Here is an 18,704-nt window from a genome sequence, read left to right on the forward strand (position 1 = left end):
GTATTGTCAGAGACACACTAAGTACCAAAGCTGGCACAACAACGAAAACGCGCCCGGAGTCACTATGATACAGTTGGGCTTGTTGAACAACCTGAAGACACATGCTCATTAGATAGAGAACTACAAGGTGATGCGACACTAGCTGCAGTGAAGGAAAGGAAAAAGGAGAAAAATTGCTGACTCCTTCGATCCAACCCCTAGATATGAGCCGGGAAGAGCTGAAGAAACTACAGCACACAGATCCCACATTGGAAACCTGCTTTGCCGCATTGGGGAAGAAAGTCATATTGAAGAAGTCAGCAGTTACTGAGTTTGTACTGATACACAACCTTCTCTTCCAATGCCACCACACGGAAGAAATGCGAGACCTGAAGTAAATTGTAGTCCCCCAAAGGCTTCCGGAACACCAAGATGAAGATAGCTCATGAAGGCCTTCTGGCGGGTCACCAGAGACAAAAGAGGATAACGGACCAGTTCTTACAGAGTTGTATTGGCGAGGTGTGCAGGCGGATGTCATACAGTTTGTGAAGTCATGCGACATAGGTCAGCGGACCGTGCGGAAGCACCTCGTCGAAAGATTGCCATTGGCAAATATGCTTATAATCGACACACTTTTTCACCGCGTCGCTATCTATATTGTTGCGTAAAATGAGACGTGACATGACTATTTGGCAGTGTATTTACATTGATAAAATCGGAGCGCAGCACACAGAGCGAGCAAACCAGTCCTCTTCGTCATCTTCTGATCACAGAATGGTTCACCCTTCATGCGATAGCTACGTAGCATTACCCCCCGGTAGTAAAAGCACCAACTGGGTGCACTTTATACGTGTTCTTCAGAAGGAGGGCGGTATGGTTTCAATCTACTGACGTGGACTACTACACTGCTGGTGTTTGCAGACAGGTTAGTCCCGGAGACTGGAATGACCTCGTAGGTAACGTCCGTTACCCGTAGTATGATACGATAACGTCCCTTCTACGGAGATAGCAACTTCTCTGACAATCCAACATGACGAACTGGGCACCAGAGAAGAACTAGAGAAACAGGTGAGAGGTCAACGTCGACATGCTTGCTGTCGTAGAGAGCCTTCTGGGTTGCTTGTAAAGGCAACAGCCTAGAGCGGGCAATCTGACGTGCGTGGTCGGCACGAGTGATAGCATCACGTCCATATTTGCTCGGCGGAGGTGTAGTAGTCTGTAGTAAGGTATCCAGTGGTAAGGTCGGATTACGGCCATAGTGCATATAAAAAAGTGAATAACCTGCCGTATCATTACGAGATGAATTATAGGCAAATGTCCTGTGAGGTAGCGCTAGATCCCAGTCATGGTGGTCAGATGAGACATACATCGAGAGCATGTCCGTGAGGGTGCAATTTAGGCGTTCGGTAAGGCCATTTGTTTGAGGATGATAGAAAGTAGTCAGTTTGTGTTGCGTTGAGGAAGAGCGCAAAAGGTTGTTGAGTATGCGCGACAAAAATGCGCGTCCATGATCAGTGAGCCATTGCCGAGGAGCGCCATGATGTAGAATTACATTGTGGAACAGAAAGTCGGCAACGTCAGTAGCGGTGCTGGTGGAGAGCCCTCTAGTGATGGCAAACCTGGTCGCATAGTCTATAGCAACGACGATCCACTTGTTCCCAGAGTTTGATTCAGGGAACGGTCCAGGAGGTCTACACCAACACGGAAGAAAGGTTCAGTAGGGATGGAGATCGGGTGAAGAAGTCCAGCAGGGCGTTAGCAGGTCGTTATCGGCATTGGCATTTATCCCAGGAGGCCACGTAGCGTCGAACAGACCGCGCGAGACCACGCCAAAAGAAGCGGCGCCGGACGCGGCCGTACATGCGAGATACGCCCAAGTGGCCGGCAGTTGGTTCGTCGTGAAGCTCAAGCAGGACCGCTGAACGGAGATGGTTAGGCACAACTAGAAGTAGCTCAGAGCCATCTGGCTGGACGCTACGACAGTACAGCGTGCCATTTAGGAGAACGAACATGCGGAGTGACATGTCGTTAGGGTCAGATTCCAGATGGGCAATGAGTGACCGCAAGGAAGGATCGCGACTCTGTTCATCACCAATCTGATGAAACCTAGACATGGACACGACGCTAGGGCCAGGCTCGCCCACCGATTCATCTGGCTCTGTTCATCACCAATCTGATGAAACCTAGACATGGACACGACGCTAGGACCAGGCTCGCCGACCGATTCATCTGGTTGGTTAACGTAGCGGGACAAGCAATCGGCGTCTAGATGGAGGAGTCCAGACTTGTAGGCAACTGAGTAGGAGTACTCCTGAAGACGCGATGCCCAACGACAAAGTCGTCCAGAAGGGTCCTTCAATGAAGAAAGCCAACAGAGGGCGTGATGATCGGTGACGACAAGGAACGGGCGGCCATACAAGTAAGGGCGAAATTTCGAAACCCCCCAGACAAGGGCAAGACATTCTCGTTCTGTTATAGAGTAGTTACGCTCCGACTGTGAAAGGAGACGACTTGCGTGAGTCATGGGACACGCACGGAAGACCGAGATTAGCGAACTCCTGCCTTACCACAGCTTGAATTAAGGCTACCAATGGGTGTCATGGGTCAGTGGCTTGAGTTGTAAAACACGCTGTTGAATGGGAGCTGGACAGGCAGCTTCAAGCTCCTGACAAACAATTCGGGTAACGTGGTCATAGGTGGGTGCTGTGCGAGCAGCTTCACACGATGAAGTTGCGGCCGTGTTGGGCAGTCGTGTGAATCTCTGCGTGATACAGCGACTCTTGGCGTGTTCAAACCGCCGGCACTCTTTGACGATTTCGTTGATGGTGGTGACGTTAGTGTATATAAGCAGGGTGAAGGCATCGTCGGCGATGCCTTTAAGCACATTCCGTACCTTCTCAGGCTCGGGCATGTGTTCGTCAACCTGGAGGCAAAGGGCGATGACGTCGTGAATATACGCGACGTAGGATACGGTGGACGTCAGTGCCCGAGTAGTCAACTGATTTCGCGCAGTTATCTGTCATGCAGCGGTGTTCCCAAAAAGGTCACGAATCTTCTCCTTGAAAGTGTCCCAGCTGGTAATGTCAACTTCGTGCGTCTCGAACCACACGCACGGAGGGCCATCAAGGTAAAAAAGAATGTTAGCAAGCATGAGTGTTGGGTCCAACCTAAAGCTGGCGCTGATCCGTTCATACACGTTGAGCCACTTGTCAACGTCAAGGCCATCCTGTCCGGAAAATACGCCAGGATCACGAGCAGGGGGTAGGACAACGTAGGTAGGAGTCGCTGCGGAGCTTCGTGATGGGTACAGGGAAGGACCAGCACCACCACCACAATTATGTTACTTAAAATGAGACGGGACGTGACTATTTGGCAGTGTATTTACACCCATAAAATTTACACAGAGCGAGCAAACCAGTCCTCTTCGTCGTCTTCTGATTACAGAATGGTTCACCCTTCATGCGATAGCTACGTAGCAATATTATCGACCCTCTGTTTCCAACATCATCATCCAAAGGCAACAAGTATGTCTTAACCATGGTAGACTTTGCTACGCGTTATCCGGATGCGGTGGCCCTACCGAGCATCGAGACGAAGCCCATAGCAGAAGCACTAGTAGAGATGTTCTCCCATGTTTTGGTGCCTCGAGAGATAGTGACCGTGGAAAATCTTTCACTACAAGTCTTATACAAGAAATCGGTCGGCTACTTTCGTTTCAGCAGCTACCCACATGCCATATCACCCCATGGCCAACGGACTTGTGGAGAGATTTAATGGCACCCTCAAACAAATGATTCGCCGCATGTGTCGAGAATGGCGTCAACACAGGGACAGGTATTTGGCTCCCCTGCTTTTCGCTTAGCAGGAAGTTCCGCAAGCGAGCATTGAATTCTCGCCATACAATCTCCTTTACGGTAGATTTGCACGCGAGCCAATGTCAATTCTTAAAGAACTGTGGACAGGGGGCGAACATCAATTCCGACACGAAAACAATATATGGGTATGTTGTCGATCTCCAGAAGCAACTGCAAAATACATGCAAGGTGGTCCATAAAAAACTCCTCAAGGCCAAGATCACACAGAAGAAATATTACGGTAAGAAAGCAAGAGTTCTTCATTTATCGCCCAGAGATAAAGTATTACTACTACTACTATCAGATAAAAAAAGTTATTATTGACATGAAAAGGACCCTTCACGGTCGTCGAAAAACGCAATGACTATGACCATGTGATGGATCTCAAAGCTTGGAGAAGCTTATTTCATATTAAACTTCTCAAGAAATATGAGGACAGAGAGCCCCAGAATGGAGTACAACACGCTGCTGTTACTGTACAGTTAGAAACTGCGGACAAACGAGAGATTCCCTTTCTTGCTCTGCATTAATGCCACATTGTCGGTCATAACCTCCTTCGACCTCAGACAACGACGTTAAACAACATTCCCACCATGAAGAGAACAGAAACGAAGAAGAAAGTTTGGTTGTTTCCAGGCCCTTGCATACATAAACTCAACCAAACAAATAAACAGCTGAGTGCTCCGCTCGAGTCTGCTGCTTATGATGTATGATTTTACAGTGGAGTACAGTAGGGGTGCTAACAACATAAGTGCCGACTACCTCAGCCGCGAATGAACTCTCCTCTGAGCAGCGCTGAGTGGCAGTACTATTCGTTTGCCATGCTAAGTGCCATACCTTCCGACGTATTAGACTTAACACCTCTTACTCCTGTCGTTTATTTTTTTTTGTTTTTGTGTGCCTTTCGCCTTTTACGCTAGTAAAAAGTTGTTTACCCTAAACAACTTTTTTAAGCAGGGGGATATTGTGACGAAAGGACACAAAAGTCATGTTTTATGGGTGATGCGTAGACATAAAGTACTTGAAGCAACAATCCGAAACCAAAACTGAAGAGCGGAGGGCAGGTGGTGCGGCGTGCGAAATAAGAAGTAGAAATGAGCGACGACGCAACGTGCGAAAAAAGCCTCGTGACAAAAAGACGAGGAAGCAATGAGGGCTTCTGGAGTAGGGTTCGAGACGATGAGCATCAGCCGGGGTTCCTGAGGCGGGCGTGGGACCAGGTCGACTCTGTCCGATGTCCAGCCTCGGTGGCCTGCTTTGAGGTCCAAGGGCACGACCTGCAGCACGGCTCCTGCTTGGGTGCAGCGGCCGGAAGAATTCATGGACGAGGCCTATCTGGTGCTCCTTTTCTGGACCACTGACTGATCATGCGGATCGGGAGTCGCGACCCGCTGTGCTGAGTTAGCCGCCGTCGTGTGTTCTACAGCAATGCTGCACACAGTAGCAAATCCGTGTGGGGCGACCGTGCCATGCCGAGCACCCTCCGTGCCACTTCTGCCCTGCCGCACGACGACCGACACAACCACAACAGGATGACAGTGCTCCAAACCGGGAGGCGGTGTTTTCCTTGTCTAACCTTAACAGGCAGAAACACTATGCGCTCGACAGGGTCGTACAGAAACGCAGCTGAACTCTGGACAGTTTAGGACTGCCTGCTACACATGCTTGCCATTATCCTGTACACAGTTTTGAACTTTATTGCTTTTCTATCTCCTCTTCTTTAGTGTGCTTCATAAAGTTTTTCTTTCCTTCTCTTTAACTCTGAAGCATTCCTACAAATCATTTCTCGTACGGCAGCAGCAACCCACATGACGAACGTCCATAATCATTTTCCTCTGGCAACAGGTGGATAGCTGTGGACACAGACCCCCCGCCACATGCTACGCCATCACACGAACTCTTCCAACAAGCTGTACCACAAATTTCGTGGACTGCCTTCTACGCGACGTGATTTTGCAACATGGAGCTCCATGCCAGGAGCTTACAGATCGTGGCCGCACCTTTCTATCGAAGGTCATAGCCGATACTTTGCAATCATGTGAAACGAGGCACAAGCTCACTAAGTCGCACCATCCGCAGACAAATGGAATCGTGGAGCGTCTGAATCAAATACTTAGACATGCTTGCAAAGTATGTTTCTTCCGACCGCTCCGACTGGGACCTTGCTTTACTGTACGTGACATTTGCATATAGTTCTTAGTGCCATGACACTGCTGCTTACTCTCCATTTTTTCTGTTGCTCGGCCGAGAACTTGCACCACCCCAAGATACAGTCATCTTGTCTACCACTGTACCGACCAGCGAATATGCCCTTGATGCTATCACTCAAGCTGCCCATGCACGCGAAATCGCCCACACATGCCTTCTGGCCTCTCAAGAGAACTAGCGGCGTTTGTACGATCAACAGCACTGCGACGTGCGCCTTTTGCCCAGTTGATTGGTCCTGCTGTGATCCCCGACCCGTCACATTGGCTTGTCGAAAAAACTGCTTTCTTATTACACAGGTTCATACCAAGTCCTTCATGAGATTACTCCTGTGACATATGAAATTGCCCTGGTCGCCTCATCGCCTTCAACTGCCCCACAGACCACTGATATCATACATGTAGCACGCTTGAAGCCTTACCACTCTACCAATAACGTTGACATCTGAATGCGCCGCGACGGCGCTTTTGCCACTGGAGATTTTTCTACATGCATAATGACATTTACAGGAATGATGCACGTGTGTGCCTTACGAAGAGGACAAAGGGCTGTCTCCACTCTGTTGCTGGTTTACCAACCATGCCGCCACTGCTGGTTATAATACATTTTGTCTACAGCCTCATCACTCCAGCGTCATGCCTCTCACATAACAATAGGAACACAAAGAAATAAGTGGATATTTGCCTAAAATCCGGTCTCTAGTCATGACATTTACATTGCAGTTTTAAACGACGTACAGTATCGGCGGGATGCAAGCGGAAATTAGCCGACAGTGCATCGCCGTCTTACAACATGCGGCTAGGATGCATGCCACACACTGCCGTATCCACATCCAAATCTAATAGCAGGCATTTTTTTTTGTCCCTCAGTTTTTTTTGTTGTTGTTCATTCTGCACTTCCGATCTGTTCTTAGTTTTCTGCTTTGTTTGATTTTTAGTGTTCTTTTTTTCTTCGTTCATTGAATATGAACAGCGGCATGAGAAGACCGCTTCGTTTAAACTACTAATTGATGAGTTCACCGAAGCAAATGGAAACACGGTCACTCAGTGCTGCATTGGCGTTTCTGAAAAAAGCGTGCGCTATTGGAAAGTGCAGAAAGAGAAGCTGCGACAGTGCAACCCTCGAAAAATGTCTTTCAAGGGCGAAGTGCAGTTCATCCGCAGCTGAAGGATACCCTCACGGACTTGGTGCGAGAAATTAGTGTGCGCTCGCTGCCAGCGACCGTGGATACCATTTGCAACAAATCCGTGGAGCCCGCTCAGGAAACTGGGCTCACGAGAGAAGAGTTCTGTGCACCAAACTGGTGGGTGTGTCAATTGATGAGACGCAAAGGATTTTCTCTCCACCGGCACACATCCATCTATCAGTGCAGTGAAAAAGCTGACAGAGGAGTTTGAGGACCAGCTTGTGAACTTCCAGTGCTTCATGAACTGACTTTGTGAGCAGACTAGTCCGTGATAGGGCAAATAGGCAATGCTGATGAGACCCCCATCTGGTTTGACATGTCTTCGTCAACTGCGATCACAAAGTGCAGCAACAAAGATGTGAAGCTCTTGTCCACTAGCAACGAGCCCATCATCAATTCTTCCTTGCACAGTAGCCAATAGAAAGCCGTCGCCCTTTGTAATATTCAAACAAAAAACAATGCTGATGGAAGCGTTCCCGCCCAGTGTTCTGATTTGCGTGAATCTAAAATGATACGTAGACGAGGTCATGATGCTTGAATAAATAGGAGTAATCTGGAACCATCAGCCAGGTGCATTGCTGTGTCCTTACAGTATGCAGGTACTGGATGTGTTTCGTGGTCACCTGAACAATGCTGTGAAACGCGCACTTGGCAATAGAAAACCGAACCTCGATGCGACACCAGGTGGTATGATGTACCCTCTCCAGTTGGTCGACATTGTGCTGAACAAGTCGTTCAAGGATTGAGTGGGGCTGGAGTATTAGGAATCGATGTCTGGCGGCAACCCGAAAACCGCGATGGGCCACCTACAGAGGAGGCCTGGGACTGGATGCTTTGCACCTGGCGTTCATTGCCAGATTCCATAGTGGAAAATACTTTTAAGAAATTAAGAAAAGTTTCATCAGCGATTCGTTCGACAGCATGGAAGATGACGCACTGTAGGAGGCGGCCAGGCACAAACTCTTGTCTTCAGAAGACAGTGATGCTTTGTCTGATCAATAAGAACAGATGCAATGGTGGTTCAGGGAAGCTCCGATGATGGCTGGGCGGTGGGCCCGATTCGCAAATAAATGTGTTTCGGCAATTTGTGCCTTGTTTTCTTTCTTTTTTTCTTTTGATCACCTTGACTTGGAGGATCGACCTATTTTCCCTCTCAATATATAGTGCAGTTTATACAGTTGCTTCCCAGTCATGACACAAAATTCTGATTGAAGACCAATAAAAAAAACTGTTACCGTGCCTACGGTTGAAGTTACAAAAACCCACAAAATGAAAATTAATGCGAAGCTGTCCCCTAAAGTGTTCTTCGTAACCCAGTCAACAATTTCAATATTTTAGTTACAATATAGACCACTTATAACGTAACTGCTTATAGTACAGAACCGCTTACAATACAGTCTTTTTCTACTCCCGTTTACCATCCCAGAATACCCCATGTATACGCATACTGCTTACTGTGCAGTCCCTCAATGCGGTTGCCGGAAATTGTTTGCGACAAATGCGGTAGCGAGTGCGCTTCTGAAAGGAGGCGCGCTGGGTGTGCCGCAAGGGCTGTGAAGCGCAAGGGCTGTGCAGCGCAAGGGCTGTGAAGCACCGGCGAAGCGAAAAAACATTCCACGCTGCATGCACCCTGCCGCCCTTTCTCTAGCAGTGAGGTCGAAAGACTGCGCAGCAAAAACTGTATCACTGCCGGGCCAAGCCGCTGCTTTATAGAACAAAGGAACGATAAATGAAGCCATAGCAACGCAATATTGGCCATGGGCAAGATTACAACAGTTCGCATGCAAAAAAAAGGACATGGGACAGGTTTTTTAAAATTAACTTATATAACTTACCACGTTCATCTTGCAAGAAAAAATTGCTGAGCTTTGTGCTCGCATTCCAGCGAGCTCGTGAGCTCGTTCCATCGTTCCAGGAAGAAAACGAACAGCTATCTTGTTTGTTCTGGGCTTATAGGGACGCTAATAAACGTCTTTCTGACTTCTTGAATCTGTGTTGGCTGTTCGAACGGCCACATATTTTACAGTGCATCCACAACATGAAGCACTGTGATATTCACAAAATGTGATCGCCCCAGCCTTTTTCACAAATTAGCGACCTTGCTTGGGAGATGTAAAAATAAAATAATTTTAAAAATTTTTTATAAGGCGGAGCCTGTTCGATGGCCCCTCAATTAAGGAGATCTGTTTCCAGGTACTTTGCTTTACCTGATACTTCCAACATGTTTACTAGCTTGTACAGCTGCTTTAGACTTGGCACATAAGTGTATAATGTATGTTATCATTTCACAAAGGCCGAGCAGTAAACATAGGTTTGAAAGTAAATGAAAAACAAGAACTTTAACTTTTTTTATAACGACCAATAAGATACAAGACGAAATGTGATGCCTTTAGAGGGTTCGTGCGTTCTCTATGGCAAAGTTTGCATGCAGCTACGGCAGTGTTGAAACAATCTAGGAGCTTATGCACATTCGTACCTTTCAGTAAAGCCTAGAGATTAACTTTTTTTTTCTGCACGCAGCACAGACAGCACAGTGACATCTTCACAGCTAGAGTTAGCTGGTGCACCCTGTATAATTATGTCCTGCAATAAATCTTGTACGCCTTTGTCATGTCTTTGTGCGCATCGTGCATCGCATATGCGTAGATTTCATCTCGAACTTATCCTTTCCAGATGCAATCACACAGGAGTTGCAAGCATTCGCAGCAACATGCTGGTATCACCTTACCTGAGCAATCTGCCTCTGCAGTGATGCAAACTGCGCCTTTAGGAAGGACACGCTCATTTTCCTCTCATCGGATGTTAGCCGGTGTGCCCAATCTTCAGGAAGTAGCACATGCGACGGCACATGCACAATGTAGCGCTTCATGTACTCCTGCACAAGCATATTAGGGGTGACCCATATAGTATCCACATAAGAGCTTCATACACAAGCACAGCAAAGATGATAAATTTTGCTTTAGTGCTGCTACATTAAGCTTGCATGAACGCAGTAAGTATGCATGAATGTATGCCATGGTGTTCACCAAGTCTCTAATTTCACCAAGTATCTCACAGAATTACCCTTTCAAGTAAAACGAGCATGCTAAACAAATGCAGTTACATTAAAAAGGATTCTAGTCGCGACTTTTCATAGTGTGAAAGCCTGGCAAGAACCAGAAGCTACATATAATATCAAGGTCCTCACACCATTCCCAGATGCACTGAAATGTTACAGTAGAAGTAAAGGAAGCGATTGGATACATGAGCACAAGCCACAGATGGATGCAGATTATGTGCGCACAGCCTCACCAAAGTACCAACTAAATTGATTGCTCTCGTGTCGTAAACTTCCTGCTAACCCACTTTCAGCAAACAGCGAGATTGTGTTACATTAGAACCTGACTGATATATCCTTTGGGGGGACTGTAAAATTAAAAAAAAAACATTGGAGTTGGGAAATCCAAGAGCCAGGACACTGAAAAACTTTAAAAGTGAGAGTTGTAGTGAAATGCATGCAACCTCATTTCAGTGTTCAGGACATCTTATAGCCCTTCATCTTGTAGCCATTCTATGCAGAAAAAATTGTGCTAAAGTAGAAAAGGACATCACGAAAAAGGAACACTGAACAGACTGAGTGCAAGCTACCAACCGTTTTTACTGACTGTACAGCGTCGGTTCAATAGGGAAACCAAAGATAACTGTGCAGACAGGCCAAGGAACATCACTATGTCTTAGTATGCAGCTCAATATGTCCCCATTACTGTGCCCCAGTATCTAAGACATTCAAACTTGTGTGCTCATCAGGTCTTGGAAACATTCTCCGTCAACATAAAAAGCGATAGCTCTGTAAGTGAGACCTCAGCATCACTCTACGGTGCACAAGTGTCTTTTTGGATGAATAAGGTGCGTTAGCACATTATATTCCTTGGCACGTCTGCACAGCCATTTACGGTTTTCCGATTTAACCAACACTCTACAGTCAATAAAAACAGTTGGTAGTTTGTGCTCCATCTGTTTAGTCTTCCTTTTTTGTGGCATCTTTTTTCTATTTTAGCGCAATCTTTCGTGCTCTATTCAGTGCATGTGTGTGAAAAATGTGGGCTGTGTGGGGGTGCTAACACACCCTTACTTTGCCCCTCGTGGCGCACATGTGTTTCGTGCATAGGCCCCATTTAAGGTTCACAACCATCAAGTGATAAATGGCGTTGTGCTTGCGAGCATTTATCACCATCATCATCATCATCATCATGGTTCACATGGTAGTGCCAGCAGTGACACCTGGCGGTGAGCATCAGTGGCGGCACATGGCACACAAGTGAGTCTCTTTTGTGCGTGGCGGCTGACGTTGATGGTTGTATCGTGAGGGGGCCTTGCAGGCGCGGCGACTGCGAACCGCACCACATGGGTCCCTAGCGGTGAGTCGAACATATTGAAATCTTTCAAGTTTTATGGAGTGCGCAGCCGCCTTAGCTTGAGCTGAAGTAAGACCTGTCAGCAGTTCGGGCTACGCGAAGCGGTAGGAGCCACGCATTCCAACTACACTACGACTGACGCATCGAGACGTATCCAGCATAATATGATTAAAACTTCAGTGTTAGTTGCTGTAAAAAACACTCGATCATAACTGTGAATCTCTTGTGTAGTCTTACGTAAATCAATAAATACATAAAGCGATCTCTCTTAGTCCTCGAGCATTCTCTGTCCACGTCTGCATAGCCTGCACCGACATTCGCCCACAAATGAATTCACTACTTTTCCACCAAGACGCTTCTGCTTTGCGCTGGTGACCGCATCACGTCTTTGCATTGTACCCACCTCCAATTTTTCAGCATTTTTGTTGAATTCAGGGACCATTTCTCGAAAAACAGAATCCACCCATGCTTCCAGCTCATGAGGTGCAATGTGGCCTGATGCCTAAGAGCAAGAGATGGAATGATGGAAAAAGTTAACCCACAGCAAAAAGCTAGCAGTTGCAGTACTCAAGTAATAGCAGACACAACACTGGCACAACAGCCCACAGTTTAAAAAGTATGATCGAAGAAAAGAGGACAAAGAATATGCATATTGAAAAATTTTACAGATCAGCTGATAAGACAGCTCACCACAATGACGACGATGACAGCTGAAGTTGCAGAAACCCTTACTGAAAAAATTGCATATACAGTTAAACCTGGATAACAAAACTGACAAATTCCCGGGAAACTCCTTATATGCTGGTTTAGTACAAAATTCAAAAAATAAACTTAGAAGTAAAACAAAAGGGTAACTGAAGGCAGAGTTAAGCAGAAACACTTACTTAGCAGTAAAGAACTGCATTATTATGGCAATAGCAATTATATGGACACTCTCCACATGTTGTTGCCATCGCCATGATGTTTCGTAAGAAGTTTAAATTAATAACATGCCCCCCCGCATATCTTAACTTTTAGGAGCAGGTAAAAATACGCAAGCGCTGCTGAAACAAGGATCAAATGAGCCGTCCCATCTATCTATATATATATATATATATATATATATATATATATATATATATATATATATATATATATAGCGCCTAGAGGCGTTTACAATAACATCCCCCACGTGTGAGAACTGCTGTCGAATGCTCTAACAGAAAGGAAACCACCCGTATGGAGCAAGCATGAAAAAACGCGAGGAGGGGAAAGGGGGAGTGTCGCTCGAGTGGAACGGTGATATTTGATGTTAAAGTTGCGATCGCTGGCATACGTGCTATCTCGGCAGGCATCGTTGCGCTTTCAATGTGAAGACGCTGTCTGAAAAAGCACTTCTTCCTGAAGTGGCCGTGTTTCCTTACACCAGCATTTTGTAGGAGTTCGACGATATCGGATCCAAGAGAGTAGGCTGCCAGCCTTACTTCGTATAACATTAAAATTTGTTGCTCTCGCATTCATTGCATTGCATTCAACTTGCCATCGTGTTGTTGCCCGAGTTAATCGGCTTATCGCAAAAGCTAGAGTTCCTCGAACTCGCGGCGCAAACGCAAACGCGTGATGGGTCAACCTCCGAAGATCCGTTGCCATGGCCGCGGTCTCGGAGAGTTTTCATCGGCTTGTAATCTGACATCCCCCCAGTAGTGACAACACGGTTGTACGCATTAAAAAAAAAAAAAGCAAAGCTGAATGTCGTCGAGGGTCACACCATGCACATGCAGTGAGACCATGCGTGTGCACACAGCATCAAAAATTAAGAGCGAACGATGCGGATACTGTTGAGAACTGTTCAGTGGTAGGGCGCCCTCCATATTCATCGCGCCCCCAGATATTTGACGCTAACTCAAAGCGTGAGGTGTTCTGTGGTGGCACTGCCAACGCAAAAGTAGTTTTTTTTTTTTTTTTTTTTTCCCAATTTGGAGGCGGAGGAGGCACAATCACGCAAGCGCCCATAGTGGCAACACCGGCTTGTGGGGTGCAGGCCCACCTCGCGCACACCCCCGCGCAATAATAAATGCTCTTCCTCGCCTGGGAGTAGTAGCCAGGACCACAAGCACGCTGCCGCCGCTTCGCGCTTTTTTTGTGGCAGAGCAACAGCAGAAATTGCATGCTCGTGCCAAAATGACAAAATCCGGGGCAGAATTCCTAGATTTTTCGTGTCCAAAATTCGTTATATGAAGGTTGTCTCCCGCTGTTAGTTTGTTGCATAGAAGTCGCCAATACATGTGCCTTTATGTAGTAATGATGGGGAATAGAAGAACTTTGTTATATAGAGGAACTCATTATTGATTATATCGAGGTTTGTTATAAGCAGGTTTAACTGTATATTTAGGGTCTTCTACACACATCATCTACTACACATGCATCAGTACACCATCTCTTTATTAGTAGGTTGTAGGGACGGCACACTTACACAATCCTCTCACACAGAGGAAAAGCACTCTGCTCCCAAGTTTTCTTGAGTGATTCACGTTTTGCTCTTCGTGATGGGGGATATGTTGATGAGGTCGGAAGTGACCCTAACAAGTTCACAGCTCATCATCGTCATTTGTGTTCCATACCTTACGTGTTTCCTGCGCTGCAGTGAGCCACAATTATGTACCAACAAACCCAACTCGCCCCTTTAAGCAATCAATTCGCACGTGTAAGGCATGAGTGTCGTCCACCCAAGTTCATCAAAGCAAACACAGGGGTCGGTTATTTTGCTACAAGTGCATCTATGCTTTGCTGCACATTTTTTTTTATCAAGCTTGGCATATGTCAGTGCCAGTCTCATTCCATCATGCACCTAGATGCCCATGCTGCTCACAGCCATCACAATAACTTAGACTAACAAATGCTGAAAACACAAGACAGATTTCCTACATGGCTGGGAGCCATTAACTTTCTAAATGTTATTAGATCCCTCAAAATGTCATATCTATAGTCATTAAATGATATGAAACAATGTGGGGACTGGAGAGGCTGGATAATAAAGCAGCAGTCTTCATTCATACGTCATGTTCTAGAACAGTCAGGTGGATCAAGACTTTTCTTGTACGCAAAGAGTTATTTTGCTCTACATTTTCCTTTAACATTCAAACTTCGTAGAAGTCTTGACAACTACAGATGAGCTTTTATGCTCACTATTGTGCCGGTTATGTAAAATGTAGTTAGGAATAATGAAGAAATAAATAAAAGCCAATAATAGAAGTCTCTCACCTTGTCCTGCAGTGCAGTCTTGAGGGTCTCGAGGCACTTTTCAGTGTAGTCAAACCAGACATTATACACTAGCAAAAAAAGAGAAAGAGAATGAACTACATGTTCTGCTCGCCCCAAGCACAAAAGTGGTGGCCTGGCTTTTCACTAAGTCCTCCACTACACCACGTTGTCTAACAATATGACTAACCCCTATATTCAGAAACGCTCCTTGACTTGAACTTGACTTGCAACCACCTTCAATGCTGCCCAAGCACATTGCGAACACGCTGCTTTAGGCAGCACCAAGGCAGCCCAAATACAAAAGCGTGTTTCCAACACGCTTGTGCAGCCAGTGGCAAGTTCAAGTTAAGGAGTGTTTGTGAATGCAAGGCTAAGTAGGCAGCATACAAAGATTGCTAGTTGGTTGGTGGCTTACATGAAAGGCTAACCATACCAACAGGACCAAACAAAAAGTAGTTCCCACATCCAGTGTGAGCTGTTCCTCTGTACCGTCATGGCAGGTTCCATTTCAACCATGTTACACCAATTAGGTGATTGATGATAGGTGGGGTTTAACGTCCCAAAACCACCATATGATTATGAGAGACGCCGTAGTGGAGGGCTCCGGAAATTTTGACTACCTGGGGTTTTTTAACGTGCACCCAAATCTGAACACCAATTAGGTGGGTAATAGCCGAAATCATGATGCTTTCTGCAAATGCTTTATATAAGACATATTTGTCAGAATGCACATCTTTTGGTACCACAGCTTAGACCGTGAGCCACATGAATACCTCAAACTTTATGAAGAAGCACAGCCCATGCTGGACTTTTCACTGAAGCGTAAGACAAGTCGGGCGCGGCATAACTTCCCATTGACTTTCAATCCAGCAAAGCAGGGTGCTTTAGGCCTCCTAGCTTTTAAGGAAAAAAACTAAAAAACTGAACCAGGTTGGATATCCCACATCGGCATGTAAGCCTTGCTGCCGCACACATGGGCATCGGCAGGGAGTGCAAAAGAGGCACTTGCCTCCCTGAAGCCTCACCAGCACTTGCCTTCACCCAAAGTATACACAGGCACGCTCGCCTCCTGCGGCTGCAATGCGACACTAGTTTGCGCTCCCTGGGACGAAATCCTGCCAGCGACCATGGCTGCACGCTAAGCTGAAATGACTAACCTAAAACAGAAACCTAATGCAGAATAACCTAATAATGCAGAATAAATGACCTAATGCCTGGGCTCGAGTCTGTACTTTCTTAGCACAGGTTGCTTAAGAACAGTGCACAACACCTGTAATATGCACTCCCATAACTTACGACACAATGCAGAATGCTACTGTATTCTCAACTGAACCAAAAATTCAGCAACTTTCTTTTTCTTTTAAACTGTTCGCAGAGTACACAGTTGCTCAGACCTCTTCATTTTTCTGACCACGTTTTTTATGTTTATCGTTGTTGCAAGCACAAAATCAGGAAATTATACAACTATATATGAAGAGTGTTAACTTTCCTGCAAATGGAATAACATGTCCACATATTTCTCCACCATGAGAGACACTTTTTCCAGGAGTGCCTTATAAATGCAATTAAGAGACTTTCTGTTGAACACGGCAATGACGTAACATTTAATCAAGGGAATCAAAACCGGCAAAAGAGCAATCACATGAATACAACAGCTAATCTAATGCTTCGGCTACCTCCTCGTTATTCTACATTTGTATGACTTGCAGCACTGCCTATCGTGCGGCTGTTTTGCGAGTTTGTGTATTACTTTTCGAACACCTTACGTTTGATTCCACCCTTCAATAATTCGTATTATTATGTCAAGCATGTAACTTTTAATTACGCAAGCGCATTAATGAATATGCAAAGAGTAGTATCACTGTACTAATATGGCAAACTTATCATTTGTACAGTTCGATTAAACCACGGACAATTTTTCTTGTGCTGAATGCCTTGGCATATTTGCCCGCTGGTTCTGTGCGGTTCCGCGCAACATTACGTTGAGCCTTTCCATTGCCGATGACGCGTGTGCATGCAGAAGGCGAGGCGGTGCAGATGCGAGCCGCCGTCCGTGCGCAGGCAACGGCACCGCACGATGCGAGTAACAAGGCGAATTCGGAGCACTCGAGACGTTCCGCTTCGATCAACGGCCACGCATCTCTCACCGAAGGACGTCAACGAAAAGCAATACTTGGCTGCGAATTGAAAACGACACCGGCCGCTGGAACACTAAACCGCGTCCTGCGGTTTGAACACCGCCTTACCACAGTCAACAATGCTTTTCGGCGAAACGCCAAAATGCTGAACAGCGTAGCTGCCATCCGTCATTGTTCTGGTTAGGGTCTTCCCTCAACGAAAGAAGGGAAACTGTAGCAGCAGAGTGTACCAGGTTGTTTTTAAACGGCACGACCGAAGCCCGCGCACAGAGAACATATTATGCAAACTTGGTGTGTGTGTGTATGTGCATAGCCTCCTATATAACTTTTGTGCCCGCGCATTGGCGCTAAATACATACGCGCCATCCGTCCCTCATAGTTTTGGCGCTTGCCGCTAGAAGCCGCACCAATCCCAGGGGCCTAAATAATAACAGCAGACGACGCGGCTATGGTGGCCATAATTGGGCCACCCAATTCTAGCCACCATAACGCGGCCTATGCACGCTTGCGTTTATGACGGTGTAGAAACCGTCTACATTGCATTGGATTATGCGCATACGTTAAGAAGTGCGCACACAAAAATTTTTAACACAAGCACTGTATGCAGAATGCAATGCGAGCTTTTTTATTTGATTTCGCGCTCAAAGCTTGAGCACTTTTCGAGACAACGGTTTGACATGAAAATCTTTCGCCAAGTCGCGTTTGTCAGTCACACTCGTCACGAAGTTCAGAAAAAAGTGGGCGGAGAAACTTCACGAGCACAACCTCCAAAAGTTTTTCATGATGTCCCGGGGTCGAGCACTTGAGTTTGTCACGTTTTTATAGTATTTCCGCGGCGTTGTCAGCGGCAGCCTTCAGTGGCTGGCTCATCTTTCTCGCTCTTGCGAGGAAAACTTCCGCGTAATTCTTTAGAGAATGGAGAACCATTACGAGCTCAGTTGACAGATAGAGGAGTCCACCTCTGTCCTGGTGCCTAATTAAGGCATCCGATGGCGCAGAGGTATTTGGTTTAGTCACCAGAGTGAAGCATTCATCACAGGAAATGGTTTCGTGTACTGTTCTTGCAATATAGCCTCCAACCATTGCTAGTGCAGCTACATCTGGCGTTAGGAGCAACGTCTTCCCCCTGTCGAGACTCTCCTCGAGGGTCGTGGTTGCCTCTGCTCCAAATGCTTCACCGTCATTCTGCGCTGCTCTTGCCGATCGCAGTAGGAGTGCTGATGAGGAACAGCTGCTGCTGTCTGCAGTAATCATGTTGCTGCTGCTGTACGTGCAGGCTATGCCAGACTTCAGTGCTTTCTCAATCCCAGACAAAACTGCCCTCACGTCTGTTTGGTCGTTCGAGCCTGCAGATTTCCTCAACCAGCCAAATAAGGCCTCTATTGGGTCAGAGGACATCTTCCTAGTCAGAACGAAACGGAAGCGTGTGGCCGTGAGAAGGTACCGAACGCACTCCACATTTGAGATGGTTGTTATCAGCAAGACCTCGTACGTTTCCTTGGTCAGAAAATTCTTAGCCGGGCTCTGCCGCTTGATTTCGGCCATGTAGTCAAGAAATGATGTTCCAAGCCAACCTAGCCGTTCGTCGTCTTCGGATTCGTACTGCTTGCTGTCCGGGTTGTTCTGGTGGACATGCTGGGTGCAGTTGCTTAAGTCCATGAGGGTGAACCACCGGTACATGGTGTCGATGAATACGACGGTTGGACCA

The 18,704-nt window shown here is 46.5% G+C and overlaps 1 protein-coding gene across 1 annotated transcript in view; it reads right to left on the reverse strand.

The window, feature by feature from the left end:
- LOC119178724 (protein MIS12 homolog) overlaps positions 1–17,327 on the reverse strand; it is a 28,673-nt gene extending 11,346 nt beyond the window's left edge. Inside the window, exons 1-4 of the mRNA XM_037429961.2 lie at positions 17,105–17,327; positions 14,859–14,926; positions 12,022–12,120; positions 9,953–10,099 (exon numbers count right to left, since the gene is read on the reverse strand). Of these exons, the coding sequence (XP_037285858.1) occupies positions 9,953–10,099; positions 12,022–12,120; positions 14,859–14,926; positions 17,105–17,168 (378 nt within the window). The 5' untranslated portion in view covers positions 17,169–17,327. The remainder of the gene's footprint in view (positions 1–9,952; positions 10,100–12,021; positions 12,121–14,858; positions 14,927–17,104) is intronic.
- Positions 17,328–18,704: the final 1,377 nt, after the last annotated feature.

Source organism: Rhipicephalus microplus, chromosome 1, assembly GCF_043290135.1.
Source record: "Rhipicephalus microplus isolate Deutch F79 chromosome 1, USDA_Rmic, whole genome shotgun sequence".
NCBI classification, from domain to species: Eukaryota; Metazoa; Arthropoda; class Arachnida; order Ixodida; family Ixodidae; genus Rhipicephalus; species Rhipicephalus microplus.